This window comes from Nannospalax galili, unplaced genomic scaffold (assembly GCF_000622305.1).
Source record: "Nannospalax galili isolate Female #2095 unplaced genomic scaffold, S.galili_v1.0 scaffold548, whole genome shotgun sequence".
Classification (NCBI taxonomy): Eukaryota; Metazoa; Chordata; class Mammalia; order Rodentia; family Spalacidae; genus Nannospalax; species Nannospalax galili.
The window spans coordinates 1,247,724-1,269,235 of record NW_008358999.1 but is presented as its reverse complement, the minus strand read 5'-3'; the positions used below and the strand labels follow the sequence as shown (position 1 = coordinate 1,269,235).

At 51.6% G+C, this 21,512-nt stretch overlaps 2 protein-coding genes across 2 annotated transcripts in view; both read left to right on the top strand.

Annotated features, from left to right (window-relative positions):
• Efhd2 (EF-hand domain family member D2) overlaps nucleotides 1–4,684 on the top strand; it is an 18,589-nt gene extending 13,905 nt beyond the window's left edge. Inside the window, exons 2-4 of the mRNA XM_008822669.3 lie at nucleotides 583–730; nucleotides 2,017–2,151; nucleotides 3,124–4,684. Of these exons, the coding sequence (XP_008820891.1) occupies nucleotides 583–730; nucleotides 2,017–2,151; nucleotides 3,124–3,255 (415 nt within the window). The 3' untranslated portion in view covers nucleotides 3,256–4,684. The remainder of the gene's footprint in view (nucleotides 1–582; nucleotides 731–2,016; nucleotides 2,152–3,123) is intronic.
• A 4,373-nt stretch (nucleotides 4,685–9,057) lies between these two features.
• Ctrc (chymotrypsin C) lies at nucleotides 9,058–16,853 on the top strand. Its single transcript, XM_029558417.1, has 8 exons — nucleotides 9,058–9,097; nucleotides 10,119–10,210; nucleotides 10,298–10,395; nucleotides 11,742–11,867; nucleotides 13,156–13,292; nucleotides 14,682–14,827; nucleotides 16,169–16,321; nucleotides 16,775–16,853. Exons 1-8 carry the CDS (start codon nucleotides 9,058–9,060, stop codon nucleotides 16,787–16,789), a joined length of 807 nt encoding a protein of 268 aa, XP_029414277.1. The 3' UTR covers nucleotides 16,790–16,853.
• The last annotated feature ends 4,659 nt before the right edge of the window (nucleotides 16,854–21,512 follow it).

The window sequence follows — 21,512 nt, the reverse complement described above, 5'->3', positions numbered from 1 at the left end:
TAGGGGCTGGAGAGACGGCTCAGTGGTTAAGAACACTGGTTGTTCTTGCAGAAGACCTCGGTTCAAATCCCAGCACCCACATGGCAGCTAACAGCTGTCCGTAACTCCAGTCCCAGGGGATCCAACAGCCTCTCCTGACCTCCATGGGCATTGCACGACATGGGCGCACTTACCTACACGCAAGCAATACACACATACACATAAAATAAAAATAAATAAAATTTTAAAAAAATAAATGCCTGAACTAGAAAGAACCGGATCCATACTCCACGGGGTGAATTCTTTCTCCCCGCTTGCTCACACCACATTTAGTACAGAAGGCTGTGGCTTCCTCCCTTAAACCTCAGGTTTCTGTGAGAGTTAGCATGGTTCAGCATGCAGGAGGCCACCTGGCCAGGCAGTCGGTGCCCATCATTGGAGATAACCAAGCAGGCTCTGAGCTCCCTTCCAGCTGTGATAGGAAGACTTGATGAAGGCAGGTACCCTCTGAGTCCCCAGCTCCCTGCACCTCTGCTTGTGGTCTCTCTACATGGTCCAATCTGAGGGTTATTAGGATGTCCTTAAGTCTGTCTGTGCCCACAGGTATGATGCTGGCAAGGATGGCTTCATTGACCTCATGGAACTAAAGCTCATGATGGAGAAACTTGGGGCTCCCCAGACTCACCTAGGCCTGAAAAACATGATCAAGGAGGTGGATGAGGACTTTGATGGCAAGCTCAGCTTCCGGGAGGTGAGCCCCACCCAGCCCACTCCCCCTCCATCCACACTGAACACTTATTGGATGGTTTTTGTTATTGAATGACATCATCATTAGACAGCCAGCTGTGAATGACTGATCCAATTGGCTATGTGAGGCTCGCAGGGTGCTCTAGGTAGGCATCCTCCCGCCTCGGCCTCCCGAGTCCTGGGATTACAGGTATGAGACACCCCACTCAGCTATTTTGAGTGATTAAAGTGTGCACATCTGAGGTGTGGGGAAGGCCCTGTGCTCTGAGGTGCTGGAGCTTAGAGGAGGCTGCCCAAGAGGGGGGAATTACACAGTGCTTGGTTCAGGGGAAGATGGAGTGATAGGCATTGGGAGACCAAGGGGCCCTGGCACGGTGCTAAGTGACTGCAGATTTGTAATCTCCACCCTTACTCTGAAGCAGAAGCTGTGGACAAGTCTTTTTTGAGTGTGGTCAGGGGAATGAAGGCTCAAAGCCACATAACTGTGTGCTAGGCCTCGACAGCATATGGTTTACCTGTGTAGAATGATGGGTGCCTTGGAGAGTCCTGGGCCTGGGAGAGCTGGCAGGAAGTAAAGGAGCATTGGGGGAAAATGGCATGGGCTTCTATGAGGTGACAAGAGACCAAGGAGGAAGTTGAGGTGGTCCGTGGGAATGCCTTGGGCTCAAAGAATCCTCCTAGCATTCCCTAGACTCCAGGCAAGCCATTTGCTGTCTCAGAGCCATCCTCTTACTATAGGATGGGACCGTGATCCCTGGGGGCTCCAAAAGCATGCAGTGCAAGTCTGTGTGGGGAACAGCAGATGACAGATAAAAGGCAAGCTGAAGCCAGGTGTGGTGGCGCACACCTTTAATCCCAGCACTCGGGAGGCAGAGGCAGGCCAGCCTGGTCTACATAGTGAGTTCCAGGTCAGCTGGGGCTACAGGGAAACCCTGTCTCAAAAAGACAAAAAAAAAAAAAGGACGGAGGGAACTGAGAGCAGGTGGATCTCTGTGAGTTGAAGACAAACCTGGTTTACATAGTGAGTTCCAGGCCAGCTGGGGCTACAGGGAAACCCTGTCTCAAAAAGACAAAAAAAAAAAAAGGCAGGAAGGAAGCTGTGATGGGAGCCGGGTGTATGTGTTTGTTCAGGATTCTGACAGAGCAGACCATGGAGCCCAGCTCTGTAGCTCGCAGTCCCACATGAGCACCCCACTGTTCTCCTGAGAAGGCCTCAGCTGAGGCTTAGGTATGGCCGGGGACTTTGCTCCCTGGTGCCCATGCTGACACCCTGTGCGTTTCCCACCACAGTTCCTCCTGATCTTCCGAAAGGCAGCGGCTGGGGAGCTGCAGGAGGACAGTGGGCTACATGTGCTGGCCCGCCTCTCCGAGATTGATGTCTCCACCGAGGGTGTAAAGGGAGCCAAAAGTTTCTTCGAGGCCAAGGTGAGAGCCAAGAGCTGAGGATTGTATGGGGCTGGGCCAGCTGTGTGATGATGTGGTTTAAGATTGAGGCTAGGCACAGTCCCTTCCTGTCCCTGATGAGGCTGCAGAGGAGAGGTGGGGCTGACACCGTGTGTGGCGGGCAGGGCCATGGGCTCTTTTGGGGAGGGTATGGAAGTCAGAGAATAACTTGTGGGAATGAATTTTCTTCTACCATATAGGTTCCTGGGATCAAACTTAGGTCATCAGTGCCATTACACACTGAGCCATCTCACCAGCCATACAGGGCTCTTAAAGAGGGAGACAGCTAGCTGGGCTCTGCTCCCTGGAGACCCTGCCCTGCCAGCCCTGACCTAGAGAAAGCTGAGGAACCCTCATACCAACTACACACACAGCCCCCTCCCCTTCAGCACATGTACAGGCGGAGGGGACAGGTTTGGTCCAGTGGCTCCTGGGTCCTGCCCATCCAGGATCCCCATCCTTCCTTATTTTTCTTTTCAGTGTGGTTAAGACTCTTCCCTTCCCAAAGCTGCCTCCCCATCCCTCTCTTTTCCAAGCATTACCTCCCCTTTCCCCTCACTCCCTGTCTCTCAGACAGGGTCTCATGTAGCCTAGGCTAGCATTGAACTTCTGCTCCTTCTGCCTCTGCCTCCCCAGTGCTGGGAATACAGGTGTACACCATGCCCCATTCATGAAATGCAAGAGATGAAACCCAGGACTTCATACATGTCAGGCAGGCACTTTACCAACTAAGCAGATCCCCAGCCCGTGTTATTTTAATCCTCCCCATAAGCTCCTGCAACTAGCTACCGTGTGCCAGGTTCTAAATAGAGAATCTGAGGCTCAGAGGGGTGAAAGCAGGTATGAGTGGGGCCAGAGTTGGGTTATGTGTGGCCAGGTGGGACCCCTGGAAAAGCAGCTCCCAGGGGTATATGGAGGCCACTCCAGCCCTGACCCCTCACCCTCACTCATCAGGTACAAGCCATCAACGTGTCCAGCCGCTTCGAGGAAGAGATCAAAGCCGAGCAGGAGGAAAGGAAGAAGCAGGCCGAGGAGATGAAGCAACGGAAAGCGGCCTTCAAGGAGCTGCAGTCCACCTTCAAGTAGCAAGGGCCAAGGCCAAGGGCCCAGCCCTGCCCCAGTGTGCAGTCTGAGGGTATGGGCGGGCACAGGAGACCCATGAGAGGCAAGCCTGGGTCCTGGCCTGTGTGGCAAGGACCACTACTAAAATCAAAATTACCTGTGAATGAATCCCATCCAGGCGTCTCCTGAGTGGCCTGGCCAGTCCCTGCTCCCTCCTGCTGTTTTCTGAGGCTGTCACACCAGCCGCCAGCATCCTTGCTGGCCATCCCTGTGTCTCTCGTTCTCTGGCCACCCTGCTGCCTGCTGTAGCCCAGCTCCAGCCTTCAGTCCCACCCTGCCCTATGTGCCAGCCACTCCCACCTACCCTTAACCACAAGCCGCCCTGCTCCTGGCCTGACAGCCCCTTCCTAGATAGGGAGCAGCAGAGATTGACAGAGGGACCCAAGGAACTTATAGAAGCCCAGGTGAGCCCCTCCCCAGACTCCTCCCTCCAGGTCTACCCCTCTGGTGGAGGCTGGGGAGGGGCTCCTAGTTTGGTGAAGGGACCCAAGTCCTGGCTCTCTAGGCTGATGTGGCGATGGGGCCCGGCCAGGCAGGGTGAAGGCCACTGTGCGAATCTACCTCACGGGCCACACTCTGCTGGGCATGCCATGGGGACGCAGGTGGGAGAGATGTGGGGGACAGAAATGCCACTCCTTGGGCACTCCCCCACAGAAAAAGCTGAGGGTCCAAGGGGCTATAGAGGGTTGATGTTCCTGGGGGGGCTAGCCTTTCTAGGAAGGACGCCAGCACTCTGCCTCAGTTCCCCAGGGAATACCTGATGTATTTGTATGCACTGGCAGTTGGACCTGGAGCCCGGCCCACCTTCCCCACTATCCTTCCCTGGGTTTGTCACCAGTGACAGCACCTGCCTACCCCCTAGGATGCATGGGGACCTTCCAGCCCATCGCCAGACAGGACGTAGTAAACCCGTGGCACTCCTCCACAACTCCCATGTGCTTGCTCATGTGTGTGTATGTGTGTACCTGTTGCTGTGTTGTGAAACTGTGATGTCACCCAGTCTAAGTGAACGGCATCAAGGCCACTGTTATGCAATGTTTTGTGTGTGTCATGACAGCATCACTGCTTTTGAAACTTGATAACTCTTTATTTTACTACAATGCCTTGAGTCTCCAGTACCCCTGTGGGACCTGCAGAGGTTTTATTTTTCTTTCTGGTCTTACATCCTGCAAAGAATAGGAAAGGACCGAGCCTAGCCCAGCAGCCGTGGCCCTGGCTTGCGTTTGCCTTAGTGGATGTGTTTATACAGATGAATATAAATTTCCCTTTTTCTTTAGGCTTTTTGCATTTTTTTTCTTCCCTCTCACTCTCCCAAAAAAGAAAAAAGCTACTTCTTCATTTGGTGGTACGATTATTTTTTTTAACTAAAACGAGATAAAATTCTATATTCTTATGTGTGTGTGGTTTTTGATGGCTAATTAAGGGCAGGGAAGGGAGTAAAGCCAAGGTCCCTGGGTGTTGGGCAGTCATGCCAGGAGCCTGGGGAAGAGAGGACTCCTAATGGAGAAGCTGGTCTCTGAAGACCTGTAAAACAACAGGCACTGGTCTAAGCACTGTGTATTAACTCATTTCATTCTCAAAAAAGTCCATGAAGGGGGTGAGTTGGGGCAGCAGGACTCTGCTCAGAGTGACCAGCTAGCAGACTGCACCCTCACAGAGGGGCCACCTGCCTTGAGATTTCAGAGAGGAGGGCTTCGTCTCCTGACAACAAAATGGTGGTTAAAGCTATTATGTGGTGGTGTACACCTGTAATCCCTGCTTTCCAGAGGCTGAGGCAGGGAGAGTTCCATGCTGGCCTGGCTACATAGTGAGACCCTGTCTAAAGAAACAAAATTAATGGGGCTGGAGAAATGGCTCAGCAGTTAAGAACACTTGCTGTTCTTCCAGAGGACCCGGGTTCAGTTCCCAGCACCCACATGGCAGCTAACAACCGTCCGCAGCTCCAGTTCCAGGGGATCCGATGCCCTCTTCTGGTCTCTGCAGGCATTGCACAACATGGGTGCACTTACACACATGCAGGTGACACACTCATATACATAAAACAAAAATTTTTTAGGGAGGGAGGGAGGGAGGGGGTAGGGAGAAAGAACAATAAAACTGATAAGGTGTGGCATTAAGTCTACAGGGGTTCGGGATCCATGTGCCCCCGCCGTGCATAAACATCCACAGTCCTGAGCATGCTCAGACAATGCTTCTTGGGTTAGTGGGGTGACTGTAAGGGTGGACCAGCAGCTTCCTATGTGGGTGGGCTGGAGTCTCCTAGACTTGTGGTTGCTGGGGTCACTTCCCACCCAAGCCTGGTTGCAAGAACGGATTTCTAGTTGGTTGTGTGCTGCTGCCCCCGGGTGGCCATGATTGGAACTGCAGCACCAGATGGCCCATTGCCTGTCTTCTACGCAATCCTATTTGGAAAGGGCGGTGTATTCAGGAGGTGTCTCTCCTGGGGTATAGCACCCTTACATGCTACACAATGCCTGGTATGCCACCACCACTAACAGCAGTTTAGGCTAAACGACTAATCCTTCAGTACTTGCACAAAGGATTCCCTAACTACCCATGGGAAGGACACAAGGAAGAGGGAAGGAGATTGAAGGGGAAGGGGTTCCATTCACGCTGTAGCTGGCCTGGTGATGGGCTGGGAGGGGGTCAGGGGAGGTTCTCGAGCCCTCAGAATTCAAGACCAGGCCATCTGTGGCATGCTAGGGCCTCAGCTGGTGGGGGCTTCAGCCTCAGCCTGCCAAGACCCCCACACACACACACACACTGGTAGGCCCTGCAGAGGAAGCCAGCTGAGGAAGGAGGAAGTTCAAAGTGACCCAGTTCCCAAGAAAAACTTCCCCGGAATTGGGTGTGGTGGTACCTTCCTAGAATGTCAGTGCTGGGGAAGTAGAGGCAGGAGGATCAGGAGTTCCAGGCCAGCATGGGCTATACAAGACCCTGTCTGAAAACAACAAAAAAATCCAAGCCAGCAAGACCCGGAGACTCTCATGGTAGACAGCACCAACTCCTGCAAGTTGTCCTCTGACCTCCACATGGGCATCATGGCATACTCAGCACAAACACGTACATACACATAGAACATAAACACACAAAATGAAAAAAAAAATGGTTTTTTTTTTTTTTGGTCTTTTTGAGACAGGGTCTCCCTGTAGCCCCAGCTGTCCTGGAACTCACTATGTAGACCAACCTGGCCTTGAACTCACAGAGATCCTCCTGCCTCTGCCTCCCAAGTGCTGGGATTAAAGGCATGCACCACCACGCCCGGCTCAATAAATGTAATTTTAAAAAAGGTTTTTTAAAGCCCAAACAAGCCAGGCCTAGTGGTATATACTTTTAATCCCAACACTTGGGAGACAGAGACAGATGGATCTCTATGAGTCTAAGACCAGCCTGGTCTACATAGCAAGTTCCAGGCCAGCTGGGGCTACATGGAGACTGTCTCAAAGAGACAAAAAGAGCTGCCCCCCCCCACCCCATCTTCTCATTAATCCTCTTTTCCCAGCCCCAAACATCACCAAGCACTGTAACCAACCCCCATCACCCTCCAACTCCACCCCCCATCGAACTTTAACACCCTCACTAATCTCTAGTTCTTTAGTGAGCCCCCATACCCTCTCTGGAGTCACAGAAGAGAAACCCCCGCCCCCCCAGCCCTTCAGCCTGCCTCTTTAGTTGCCCTCTTCCGAGATGGAACAGCTGCCACCAAATCTTGTCCCAGCAGCCAGCAAATCCAGGCCCCTGTCACTGGCACCTGCCCTGTTCTCGGGCTCTTGCCCTACCTCCTCCCAAACTTGGCATTGCTTCTCCTGACACCCTCGGGTATCATGTGGCCACATCGCACCACCCCCTCATCACTTGTGGTTGCTGAGCATGACCAGGCCTTGAGATCACAGGTCCTGACAGTGCACTGCAGACCTTGGAAAGCTGGATCTGTGGGTGCAGCAAGGGGTCCTGACAGCCTCACTTCAGTTCTCTAACTCATTTTGGACATGGGATCCACAGAGAAGGAACCTTCTTACCTGTATCCCATCAAGCTCCCACTTAAAACCAATCTCGGGAGCTGAAGAGGTGGCTCAGCAGTTAAAAGCACTGGTTGCTTTTGCAGAGGACCCAGATTCAGTTCCCAGCACTCACATGGTGGCTAACAATCATCCATAACTCGTTCCAACGATGCCCTCTTCTGACCTCTGCAGGCATTGCACAACACAGGTGCACCTACCTATATGCAGGGACTACACTCACACGTAAAACAAAAATAATTGTTTTTTTTAAAACAACAACAACAAAAAAATAATCTCATCTCACACGGAGCTCCAGCCAGGTTCATCTCTCTAAGGAACGCATCACCCTGATTGGCAGGAAGAGCCTCACCCCCGAGCTCCAGTGCTGAATAGGGTCTTATCTCTGTGTGCCCAGTACTAGCCCAGGGCCTCCACATAGCAGGGGTTCAGTGAACCTGCAGAGAATGAGCGAAATAGTTTGTGGTTTGTATATACAGCATGTCAGTGGCACACAGTCAAATAAAGCAATCACATCTTTAGGCAAAATCAGTTCAGCACCAAGCCCCACCCTCCCAGCACAGGAAATCCACGCTCCTAAGCCCCCCTCTGCAAACGCCCACCAGCCCCCATGGCTGCTTTTGCAGTCTTTGTTACTATAACCAGAATATATATGTATCAGTTTGCCAAGTGTCACAGTGAGGGCCCTGGCTAATGGCGTCCTCTGTCAGGCCACTCCCTGCACTGGGGCCAGGGACCAGAGGGGCTGGTACCTGTCAGACACATGCCAAAGGCAGTTCCTGCCTCCACTTGGTTTCTCCCAAAAGCCTTTTTTCTTGGCTGCCCCAAGGCTCACTGAAGACACCCAGAGGCAGGGCCAGAGTGCTCTACACTCAGACATAGAGGACCACAGCTGGCCACATGTCTACCCAAGTTCTTCTAGCCAGTGCCAGGACCTTGAGAGGTTCATGGGAGTGCTTTGATTTCTTTAAAACCATCAGGAAAGCATCCAAACTGAGTTCCATTCATCTGTACAGACAGACCTAGAGTCTAATATCTATGGATTTTGATGGAAGCCCCCCTCTGCAAACGCCCACCAGCCCCCATGGCTGCTTTTGCAGTCTTTGTTACTATAACCAGAATATATATGTATCAGTTTGCCAAGTGTCACAGTGAGGGCCCTGGCTAATGGCGTCCTCTGTCAGGCCACTCCCTGCACTGGGGCCAGGGACCAGAGGGGCTGGTACCTGTCAGACACATGCCAAAGGCAGTTCCTGCCTCCACTTGGTTTCTCCCAAAAGCCTTTTTTCTTGGCTGCCCCAAGGCTCACTGAAGACACCCAGAGGCAGGGCCAGAGTGCTCTACACTCAGACATAGAGGACCACAGCTGGCCACATGTCTACCCAAGTGCTTCTAGCCAGTGCCAGGACCTTGAGAGGTTCATGGGAGTGCTTTGATTTCCTTAAAACCATCAGGAAAGCATCCAAACTGAGTTCCATTCATCTGTACAGACAGATAGACCTAGAGTCTAATATCTATGGATTTTGATGGAAGATGCGGCCAGTGAACTCCCTTCACTTTGGGAAAACTATGCTTCCAGCCAAGCCCATCCCTGCTCAAATTAAATAGTAACCATGAAGGTCAGGGAAAGACCTTGTCTGAACAGGTTTGTCCCAGGTGTGGCTCAGCCTTGACCCCTATGAGCGCTTCTCCTGTGCCTATAAATGCCCTGCCTGATCCACTCCAGTTTGTCCTGAGTACTTGCACCATGCTGGGTATCACGGTCTTTGCTGCCATCTTGGCCTGCGGTAAGTTGGAGGGTGGGGACCTGCTGCAGTCAGTAGGCTGTGAGCTCAGGATGGCTTCTGGGTGCTCTGTGTTTCCCAGGAAAAGGACTTTGGGGTCCTGTATGGATTCCAAATGGGCAGCTGTTTCCACCTATTGGAGAAGGGCCAGTGAGCGCCCTGCAGGGTGTGAGGACAGGTGTGGGAACCTTGGAGCAAGATACAGAGCGGATGCTTCACGCTGTGTTCTCTCCGGGGGCCGCTGGGCCTGCCATTGCCACCTGTGCCTCCCCCTTGAGGGTTCTTCACTCTCCGAGGTTGCAAACTCAGGAGCGAGATTTAAATGCTGTTCACTTTCCACTAGACCTGGGCCAGTTCCTTCACCTTGCTAAATGTCACTGCGTTTGTATGTTCGTTTGTTTGAGTGACAGCACTTGGTTGAGTCCTTCCAGCTTATATACTGAACTTTCTAGATGCAGAAGCAAACCGGAGTCTGCAAACAAGCTTAAGGTATAGGGTCTGTCCATATCTCCATTTCACAGTGGGCAGGGGGGCGGGGAGAGGAGGGTAGCTCTCGGTGCCCTGCCCAGGATTGCATGCTGGTGAGCAAGGCAGCTGGACACCAGCCTCGGTTTGCCTCACCACAGAGCACACGCCCTTGACCACTCCACACAGCTCCCCAGTCGTGACAGTGTAGGACTCTACAGTTCCCATGGAACCATACCCCCTACATTGTGCTGTAGCCTCCAAAGGGTGAGAAGGACAAGGTGTCCTACATGCTCATGTGCAAGCCACCTGCCTGTTTCTTTGGCTGTGGTAACTAAGCATCCCCTCTAAGCTTCAGCGAAGCTCTTCAAATGGGTTGTGCAACAGTTCTCAAGATACTCCAAGTCACTGTTCTTCCCATGTCACAGAAGAGAAGCGGAGGCCCAGAAAGCCAATTGCCCTTCCCACAATTCCCGCAGTAAGATACCAGCCACATCTGCTCATCAGCCTTTCCCAGGGGAAGGCCATCCCACTCACCTGCACTCCCCTCTCTCCCCAGTCACCAGCTGTGGGAACCCCACCTTCCCACCCAACGTGGTATCCAGGGTAGTAGGAGGAGATGACGCCGTTCCCCATAGCTGGCCCTGGCAGGTAAGCAAGCCACCGGGAGACAGAGGCAGAGATGGAGGGGCAGGGTTGGGGACTCCCATATGGGCTGACATGTGGGCCTTTCTGCAGATCTCTCTTCAGTACCTCAAGGATGACACGTGGAGGCACACGTGTGGAGGCACCTTGATCACCAACACCCACGTCCTCACTGCTGCCCACTGCATCGAGTGAGTGAGTGGAATGACATGTCAAGACTGGTTGTCATCCAAGCTGCTTTTTATTGAGTGTGTAACACACTCTCCAGGCACTGGGCTCTATGAGCTGCTTACATCCATGAACTCAGCTCCTCATTTATTCAGTCAACAAACATTTCTTATGTACCAACTCTGTGCCAAGAAACGGCAATGAAAACCAAACCTGGGTTCTAGGGAGTTTATATTCTAGTGGAAGGCAGAGCAGCAAACAAGTAAATATATAACATATCAATAACAAACAAAAGGCTGGAAAAGGGAGAGGGGTATAGGTGGTTCTATTTAAAAGGAGATAGCCCAGCAGGAAGGAAGAAGGGAGGGAGGGAGGGAGGAAGGGAGGAAGGGAGGAAGGGAGGGAGGGAGGATTAGTAAAATGAGGGGGTAGGTGCTGGGTTGGAGGGCTGGTGCAGCCATTAAGGGCTCAGACTCACAACCAAAATAAAGGAGTGGGGTTGTGGCTCAGTTGGTAGAATGCTCACCTAGCATGCATGAAGCCCCAGGTTCCATCCCCAGCACCACATAAAATCAGGTGTGCTGGCATGTGCCTGTAATCTCATCACTTGGGAAGATCAGAAGTTGAAGGTCATCCTTGGTTGTTATATAGTGAGTTTGAGACCAGTCTGAGCAGAAAGGAGGGCAAGAAGGAGGAGGAGGAAGGAGGGAAGGGCAGGGGACCATATCTGAGGGAAGACCTCTCCGAAAAGGGCAAAGATGTAAAGGAAGGAGAGAGGGCATCACAGATCTATGAAGGGTGTTCCAGGTAGAGCGAACAGCCACTGCAAAGGCCCTGAAGAGGCACTTGCTTGGTGCTTTGGAAACACCAGGGCAGCCTCCTAATGGGGGCAGAGGAAAAGCAAGACCTCCGGCTTTGACTCTGGGGGAGGCGGAGCTATGGGAAGGACTTTACTTCCAGAAAGGCTGAGAGTGGTTGGCATCTGTTTTAGGAGATGCCCACTCTTGAATCAAGGTCAGAAGTCAGGTGTGGTGACACATGCCTGTCATCTCAGTACTTAGAGCAGGGGGATCCTGCAGTAGGGAGAGGCCAGAGCCAGGCAGTGGTCAGGTGATTGCTGACACAGAGAAGCAAGAGGCAATGACAGCTTGGCTTTCCTGTGAGGGGGTAGGGCCTAGCCTTCCTATCTGGGACAGTTCCTGGCTCCAAGTCCTGGGTCTTGTCCCCCTATCCTGTGCAGGGTCAGTAGGAACAGGCACCCCTTCCCCGACAGAACCTCACAGTGACCGTGGATAGGGCTGGGTCACCAAAGCCGTCAATTCCCTCCCAACCCTCCCAGAGGCCACCTGATCTCTTTCCCTTCTTCTAGCGAATCCCTCACCTACCGTGTGGGCCTGGGGAAGTACAACCTGACTGTGGAGGACGAGGAAGGCTCCCTTTATGTGGGGGTAGACACCATCTATGTCCATGAGAAGTGGAACTCCCTCTTCGTGTTGTGAGTGCCAACTGCCTGCCTAGAGGGCTGGGGTAGCATGGGAGGTGGGTCCCCAAGATGGAACCACAGAGTCTGACCCCTGTGTCCAGTGTGTGCAACCTGCATAGCCACAAGATGACTCCTGTTCCATCCTTCACATTGATCAAGGGTCTGGGAAAGGTACACAAGAGATAGAGACTCCAAGCCACCCCGCCATCCCCCATATTCTGCCAATATTCCCCCAAGCGGAGACCAAGGCAGATATCACCTTACTGAGCGCTGAGCACATGCTCATTGCAATAGGCATGTGAGATGCCATCTCCTATCTAATTCTCACGATAGCCATAGACAAGAAACCCCAACTCAGAGAGGTTAAGAAATACATCCCAGGTCACACAGCCCAGTGCATGGCAAAGTTAGACATCAAAGCAGGTCTGCCAAGGTTAGCAACTTCCCCTCTGCCAATGGAGATTTTTTTCTTTTTCTTTTTTTTTTTTTTGGTCTTTTTTGAGACAGGGTCTCCCTGTTGCCCCAGGTGGCCTGGAACCCACTACATAGACCAGGCTAGCCTTGAACTCACAGAGATTCACCTGCCTCTGCCTCCTGAGTGCTGGGATTAAAGGCATGTGCCACCAGACCCAACAATGGAGAATATTTAAATGCATCCACACATGCCTTCTGTTACCACCATTCCAGACTTGCTTAGCACCCTTTCTGAGGGGTCAAAACTCACAGTAGTTCCAAACACTTCCTTTCTGTTGCGTTTTCATGAGTTGGCAAGTGAGGGAGAAGCCACATCTAAGGGCCTGAGTGAGCCTACTAGAAGGGTCACTTACAGGTAGGGGGATGACTCAATGGCTAAGAGCATTTCCTGTGCAAGCATAAGGACCTGAGTTCAAATCCACAGCACCCAAGTAAAAAGCAGGGTGTGGCTGCAGAAGCTGAGGCTGTAACCCTAGTGCTGTGGGAGATGGAGACAAAAAGAGCTCTAGGGCTTGCTGGCTGCCAGCCTGGCTCCCAGGTTCAGGGAGAGACCCTGTCTCAAGGGAATAAGGTACTAATAGAGCAGGACACTGACACACAGTGTCCTCCTCTGTACATGTGCATGGGCACATGCAAACACGCGCACGCACACGCACACACACGCACGCACACTCCCACATATGCAAAGAAGGATCATTTGTCCTCCAGCATCTCTGCTAGCTAATAAGCTGCTGCTGGGCATGCATAGGGAATCCCCAACCACCATGGCGTGACCCACAGGCCCAGCCTTTCTGCCAACTTCTCAATCCTCTACTTTTTGTTTTAGGAATGACATTGCCCTCATCAAGCTGGCCGAGCCTGTGGAGCTCAGTGACACCATTCAAGTGGCCTGCCTCCCAGAGGCGGACGCCTTGCTGCCTCAAGGCTACCCCTGCTATGTCACCGGCTGGGGTCGCCTCTGGAGTAAGTACAGCTCAGGCCCGGAAATCTTGGAGGGCTTCCTAGAGGAAGTACCGTTCACAATCAGCATGCTGCCCAGATTCACCTGCCATTCGACACGCCTTGCCGGATGTTTTCAGAGCTTTTTAAAGTTTGTAATAATAATAGCTAATATTTATTCAGCCCGGACCATGTGGTAGGCACTAATAAGTGCATGTGATAGATGTCATGAGAATTAAATAGGCTAGAACTCCTCAGGTGTTTAGAACAGGACTTGGCATGTTGTCCCTGCCTGTGATCCCAACACTTGGAAGGTGGAGGCAGGAGGATCAGGAGTTCAAGGTTGCTACTTAGGGAGTTTAAGGCCAGCCTGGGCTACATGAGAACCTGTCTCAAAAACAAACGAAAATAGGGATGGAGAGATGGCTCAGCAGTTAAGAACACTGAGTGCTCCTACAGAGGACCCAAGTTTGAATCCCAGCACACACGTGGCAGTAACAACTGTCTGACTGGGGATCTGACGCCCTCTTCTGGCCTCCAGAGGCACTGCATGACACAGGTGGACTTACATACATGTAGGCATAACACTCATACACATAAAATAAAAACCGGGTGTGATGGCACATGCCTTTATCCCAGTACTTAGGAGGCAGAAGCAGGTGGATCATTGTGAGTTCTAGGCCATCCTGTTTACATAATGAGTTCCAGCCCAGCCAGGGCTACAGAGTGAGACCCTGGCTCAATAATAATTATTAATAATAATAAATTAACTAACTAAAACAGCCCCTTGGGAGTAGAAGTTCAGGTCTCTAGGCATATCAATACCCAAGCAGACTCCAGAGGAACTGAAAAGTTAAATGCAAACAGAAACTGAACAGGACTTAGAGGACAGGCAGGTTAACTCTTTGGACAGCTGAGAAATACATGACACCAAAGGTAGTGCGCTGCAGAGAAATGACTGTCAGCTAGACGCTCAAACTGGGTGCGGTGTCTCACGCCTGTCATCCTAGCTATTCGGGAGGTGGGATTACAAATCCAAGGACTGCCTGAGCTACAGAGTGAGTTCAAGGCCAGCCTGGGTGACTTAGCGAGACCCTGACTCAGAAGGTATAAAAAGGCAACCAAGAGGATAGCCCAGTGGTAGAGTTTGTCTCACATCCGGGTTTCCTCTCTAACACAGCAAAACAGAAAGGGGGGAAGAGGGGAGGCAAGCTCTGAATTAAAGGCACTCCCTACCTTCTGAGGGACCCTGAAGCAAAGGTTTGAACCCTGGATGGACCTCCTGATGAAGGGTACATGCAGGGTTCTCACAGGGATCCATACGTCCTGCCTTGTCCTATCTTCGGCTGACTAAAGGCCAGGGCTGAGTGAGGCCTCGGGCTGACTCCCAGCTCACTACTGCTCTCTCCCCAGCCAATGGCCCCATCGCTGATGTGCTCCAGCAGGGCCTGCAGCCCATCGTGAACCATGCTACATGCTCCAGGTTGGACTGGTGGTTCATCAGGGTCAGGAAGACCATGGTATGCGCCGGGGGCGATGGTGTCATCTCTGCCTGTAACGTGAGTGTCCTGACCCCATACCAGCGGGTGGCAGGGAGGTGGGCAGAGAGGGTGGGGTACAGGAAATCCCTCCCTCCAAGAAGAGGAGACCCGATGGGTAAGGACACAGCAAGTGTAGGAGAAACTGTCACCCCAGTCCACCCCCTCTGCTCACCTCTAGCACATACAGTGAAACAGAAAGCTGGACATGAGCAGCCAAGTTCAAGTAATTATTAGTTCTGTGACCTTGGGAGGCTGCTGAAGGACTCTATAAAATGAGGCCAGGAGAGAGGTGGCTCAGCAGGAAAGGCACTTGCCACCAAGCTCAATGACCTGAGTTCAGTCCCAGAACCCGTATGATGGAAGGAGAGAACCAGCTCCTACAACTGTCCTCTGATCTCGACACACACACACACAAATGGGCGTGTATATTTGCACACACACAGACATGCACACAAAATAGATAATTGATGATAGATGATAGATAGATGATAGATAGATAGATAGATAGATAGATAGATAGATAGATAGATAGATAGATAGAATGTTTTAATGTAATGGGAAAGTTTGCCTTGCAAGTGTGAAGACCTAAATTCAATTCCCAGAACCCATAATGTAAAAATGCAGAGCACGGAGTTAGGCCTATAATCCCAGTCCTGGGGATCTGGAGACAGGACGATTCCTGGGACTTGCTGGCCAACCAGATGGCTCACCTAACTGGTGAGCTCCAAGCCAAGAAGATAGGAAGTGCATGGCATTCCTAAGGATGACACCCAAGAATGTCCTCTGGATCTGCATACATATACATACATGTGCATGCACATCCGCATACACCTGCACTCTCACACACATACACACATGCATCAAAAAAGAGGCCATAGTAACCACTTCACGGGACCACCATGAGGTCTAAATGGGTCTAGCAGCTGGGGAAGTGACTTCCTTCCTGTCCCCACAAGTGCTCCTGCAGGTTTTGACACACCTGTCCAAGGAGACAGGGACTCAGAGTCTGACCAGAACCACATACCATCCAGGACAACCCAGGACTGTCCTGTTTCTAAATATAACACCCTCTCCACATGCCAACCTCCCCATTTCCGCAGGGCTCCCAGCATCCTTCATTCTCTGGATAGCCCACAGAAACTTACACAGAGTGACCTAAACAGCAAGAGAAACTGAGGCACACAAACCAAGAGCTAGCTGACACCCTAGGGCCTCACAGAATGGAGCAGAGGCAGCCTGAGGCCTGAAGAGACAGTACTGAGACTGAGGTCGCAGCTCACATCCCTCACCACAGCGACCCCTGCCTCAAAGCCAGCCTCTGGGGGAGGCCCGAGGCTGAGGTCCATTGCTCTGCTACAGGGGGACTCCGGAGGCCCACTGAACTGCCAGGCTGAGGACGGCTCCTGGGAGACTCATGGCATCGTGAGCTTCGGCTCCCCCAAAGGCTGCAACACATATAAGAAGCCAGTGGTCTTCACTCGTGTGTCCGCCTACATTGACTGGATCAACGAGGTAGGTGTTCATGCACCCCCTCCTGAGCCCCTCAGCCCACCCCTCGGGCTCTCCTCTTCACCAGCTTCTTCCCTCCTGGATATATTCACTGGTCACTTAAGCCCATGTTCAGGGTCACTCACCCACTCCCTGAGAAACCCTGGCTGAGCCCTTCCTGATACAGACCTTGAATCAGGAACGAGGGCCGGCTCACAGAGAGGCCACATTGGGTGGTCATGTGTGGGGACAGGTGCCCTCCTGGGCTGGAGTCTCACACCCAACAAATGTAGGATGTATTCTAAGTGCACATGCACCATGTTCTGAAACACCGGGGGGCCTGAAGCCTTTGGTCAGAGACCAGGCTGGCCTGGCCATGCCCCTGGTTGGGTGGGGGGCTATCACCCTGAAGATTCTTGTGCTGCCTCAGAAGGTGATATATCCCAGAGTTCCTCACACTGACTTCTGCTCCTCCAGAAACTACAGCTGTGAAGAACTGGTTCCAGGAAGCCTCAGTCCATTCCTGCAACATCAATAAACCTTTTCTGAGTGTCTAGATATTCATTCTCATCTCCTGGGATCCTGGGAACAAGAAATAGACACCCTGGGCCAGACCGTAGAGGCCTTGAGGGCACATGTCACAGTACTAATAGCGCCCAGGGGGCAGACAGGTAACCCGAGGATTAAGGACCCTACAGACACATGTCCCTCCATCTCAGGCTGTGAACCAGCCCAACTCTAACCTGTTCGAGGCTCTCTGATCCTGATACATACCACCCATCAGTCTGATAGGATCCCCAGTTGCAGGTTAGAGGCTAGGGTCTCCCCAAAGCCAGCCTCACCCAACACAGAGAGGCCAAGCCCCTGGAAGATGCCCAGAGACTACCTCACTGGCCCTGGGGGTGGGGGACTCCCAGCAGGTCCCCTGGCGCCCCAGCACAGCCTCCCCAGCAGCTAACAGCCCAAGGTGTCTGATTGGAGAGAAGTGTTTGGTGAGCCCTCATCCAGGAGTGGTACAGGAAGGGGAGACCCCAGCCCCATCCTCAGAGGTACAGGCTCGAGGAGAGCAATGGTTCCGTCAAGAGTCATATGAAAAGCCTTCACTGTGTGAGACAGGTAGGGAAACAGGCCCAGAGAGAGGCTGACCTGAGTCAGGATCCAGGAACATCCAGTAAGGCAGGATCCATAATGGGCTAAGGAAAGGAATGCTCTTCTGAGGCCGATGAGGTGAGTTGGATCCAAGGCATGAGTATCCAGGGTCTGGTAAGGGATGTCCCAGGTGGGCCATCTGTCCCTGCAAGAGGGGCCACAGTCTCGGATGCTCCTGAAAATGTGGCAGTCTACCAGGGCTGCACCTCAGTCTCTAACCTCCTCACAACACACCTGGTTACAGCTAATGATTGGTCCCTCAACCACTTCCTCATCAGACATTGGCTATAATAGGCAGAGAGCACGATAAACTTGTCATGACTCAGGGTGCCATTCTTAGGGTTAACCTTTCTTACTCAGAAAGCCCAAACCTTGGGCCACAAGGTTTCCTGGGTTCAGAGAAGAGCCCTGCAGCAGATAGCTCAGAAACAGATCATGGGGCAGGGGTTGGGGGGTGGGGGAGAGACAGAGAGAAACAGAGAGACAGAGATCAGAAACACAGACCAGGGGCACAGAAATAAGACACCTAAACCATTATCTATGGGCAGCAGGAATCCAGGAGAGCTTCCTGGAGGTGGCAATGCCCAAGCTGGGTCCTGAAATTGAAATAGAAGCTTCTCAAGTACAGAAGATGCTACTGGTTGCTTAATCCTAACTTGATCCCCAGCTGCCTTCCTTCTTTCTTGCCTGTCCTTATATTGAGATGATAAATGCTCAGCCCTTGCTGTCCCTAATTCCCTTGTAGCCAGGGAACTATGGAAACGAGTTCTGGCCTTATAGAGTATAATAATAAAGTAAAGTCTGAGATTTGATGAGCACTTAGTGTGTGCCAGACACCATCCTCTATGTTTTCCCTTCATCTTATTTTTCCAAGATGGCCTTGTAAAGCTAGCTGTGATCATCCTTCCCATTTAACAGATGAGAAAACTAAGGTCAGACCAAGCTAGTGACTTCCCACAGTAGCTTAACTAGAAAGTGGTAGAGCTAGGATTGAAACGTCACTAATTTGACTCCAGAGTGCATGCACTGGACCATGCAAGGCGAAGGAAAGCTAAGGCTTTCCCGGTAAGGGGAGTCTGACAAATCACTGCCACACCTTCCCCTTCTTCCTGCCTTGAATGTGCGAGTGATGGCTGGAGCTGAGGCAGCCATCTTATGGTGGAGTGAATTGCAGAGACGTCCCACTCAGATGTGTCAAGCTGGAGATCTGAAGCCAGCAACCATCCCTCTCTGAATTTCTTTGCTCCATGAAAAAATAATAATAAATCTGCATTTGTTTTAACTGCTGTAGTTAACTCTGTTTCTGCAGTTGCTGTTGCTAGAGCATAAGACGGGGGGAGAGTGTACACTGATCAGCCACCCTGTTTTACCCTGGACCCGGGAGTTTTCCAAGATTCCAGAGTTCTGGTAAATCTTCTAAATCTGGAATAGTCCCCAGCAACAGATTGCTCGTTCCGCTCAGCAAGGAAGGCCAAGCTATGGCAAGGCCCAGCTAGGGAGTGAGCACAGACTCTTCCCCAAGTCCTTGTGACATGCTGGGGTCATTGGGAGTCAGAGGGCAAGGGGACCTCAGAGGGATTTAGACAGAAAAATGATATCTGTAGTCACAGGTACACAGTAGGGTGCTCATCTGAGAACGGGGTGGAAGGTGTGATGGGACAGAGTAGAAGCAGGGAGATCCGAGCCAGGAGGCCACTGCAAGGGTCTAGACAAAAGTTAAGGAGGCCTGGATGGTGGCAAGAGCAGAAAGAAGGAAAGGAAAATATCCCATAATAATTTCAGAGTGATGAGGACCCAGGACTGCTCAAGGGAGGAGTGCTTGCCTAGCATGCATGAGGCCCTGGATTCCATCCCCAAGGCCACCCCAAAAAGAAAAATGGTGTTAAATGTACAGGGCAAGAGCGCCCTCTTATCCCCCAGCCATTATAAACTTCGAGAATGTGATTGAAAAGTACTCTAGCCGGGAGTGGTGGCACACGCCTTTAATCCCAGCACTCGGAAGCAGAGGCAGGCATATCTCTGTGAGTTCAAGGCCAGCCTGGTCTACATAGTGAGTTCTAGGACAGCTGGGGCTACAGGAGACCCTGTCTCAAAAAGACCAAATAAATAAATAAATAAAGTTAATATTTTTTAAAGTACTCTATTAGCTAGTACAAAGTGAAATATGAACCACACCCCTGGAGCACATGAGTTCCGAGCCAGCCTCACTACATAGTGAGAGCCCATCTCAAAAACGGTGGCTAGTGCAGGGGCTTGGGGCCTGGAGAGGAGGCTCAGCAGTTAGAACACTTGCTGCTCTGCCAAAAGACCTAAGTTCAGTTCCCAGAACACACAGCAGGCAGCTCCCTCACAATGCCTGGAACTCGAGCTCCAGGGGATCTGACACCCTCTTCTGGCCTCCACAGGCACCTGCACTCACATGCACATACCCACACACAGACACACACACATACACATAATTCAAAATAAAGAGTTGAAACAAGAGTCACTGAGCCTCTACCAAGACTCAACTGCCTCCCTGTGCTGAATAACTTTAGCTGTCAACTTGACACAACTGAGTTAGAGGGACCTCAGATGAGGAATTATCTCCATTGGACTGGCCTGTGGTCATGTCTGTGAGGCATTTTCTTGATTGTTGAGTGATGTGGGAGGACCCAGCCCATTGTAGGTGGTGCCACCCCTGGGCAGGTGGGCCTGTATTATATAAGAAAGCAGGCTGAGCACAGGCCAGGGGAGCAAGCCAGTAAGTAGTCCATGGCCTGTGCTCTAGCTCCTGCCTTGGCTTCCCTTGATGACAGACTGTACTGTAAGCCAAATAAACCCTTTCTTCCAAGTTAGTTTTGGTCAGTGTTTTTATCACAGCAATAGAAAGTAGTAAGATGACATAGGGGCTGGAGAGATGGCTCAGCGGTTAAAAGCACTGACTGCTCTTGCAGAGGACCCAGGGTCAATTCCCAGCACCCACACGGTGGCTAACAATCATCTGCAACTCCAGTTCCGGGGGACCCGACGCCCTCTTCTGACCTCCACAGGCATTGCATGACACAGGTGCACTTGCCTACATGCAGGCAATATACTCATACACATGAAAATGATAAATAAGAATATTTGAAAAAAGCGAGGTAGAGAGTCAGGTGATTGTGGTGCAGGCCTTTCATCCCACCACTGGGAAGGCAGAGGCAGGCAGAGCTCTATAAGTTGGAGGCCAGACTAGCCTACATAGGGAGCTCTAGGCCATCCAGGGTTACACAGTGAGACCCTGTCTCTCAAAATGATAATAAGGTGAAGAGCAATAGAGAAAGACCCTCTCAGAAAGTATTTTTCAGATAAGGAGAAAGGGGCAAAGAGGGTACAGCAGAAATCTGACGTGAGGGAAAGCTAAGTGAGCACCAATTATTGACATATAACAGCGTGTTCTGCCAAGATATCCCCTGGGGTCCCAGAAAACATGAGGCCAAGAAATATCAGAAACAGGCAGAATCGGTCAGCAAAGGAGTTCCTGTGGTTTCAAAGGAAGCTTTACCCAGTCCTCTTAGGGAGAACAAGTTTCTGAGGTTGCGGGCAGTACACTATGTGAAGCAGACAAGAAAATCCAAACAGCCAACAACACTGCAAGGATGGAAGGCAAGTGTGAGCTAAAACTTCCTACTCTGGGTTCTCAGCACGGATCCATTGAGTTGGTGAGGTCTGAGAGCCCGAGCTTAAGCCCAAATAAACCATAAACCTTTGCTTTTGCATTTTGGTGTGTTGGGTCCTCAGTGGTCTTTTTGGGGTCCAGTGGATGAGGTACAACAGTTTCCACATGGAATTATATGTCAGTCATCCAAACCTCCAAACTTTTGACTCCTTTGCTGATGCAAGAAAGAGGGGATAACCTGCTTCCTGCTGGCACTGAGGATTCTCTCCATATAAGAATTCAATAGAGCCAGGCGTGGTGGTGCACACCTTTAATCCCAGCACTTGGGAGGCAGAAGCAGATGGATCTTTGTGAGTTGCAGGCCAGCCTGGTCTACATAGCGAGTTCCAGGACAGCTGGGGCTACAAGGAGACCCTGTCTCAAAAAGAC

What these genes read in the sequence shown, in the direction of transcription:
- Ctrc (XM_029558417.1), top strand. Translation starts at nt 9,058, where the DNA reads ATGCTGGGTATCACGGTCTTTGCTGCCATCTTGGCCTGCG. An exon ending in ACTGCTGCCCACTGCATCGA is followed by an intron (nt 10,396 to 11,741) that starts GTGAGTGAGTGG and finishes CCCTTCTTCTAG; the next exon opens with CGAATCCCTCACCTACCGTG. An exon ending in TGGAACTCCCTCTTCGTGTT is followed by an intron (nt 11,868 to 13,155) that starts GTGAGTGCCAAC and finishes TTTTTGTTTTAG; the next exon opens with GAATGACATTGCCCTCATCA.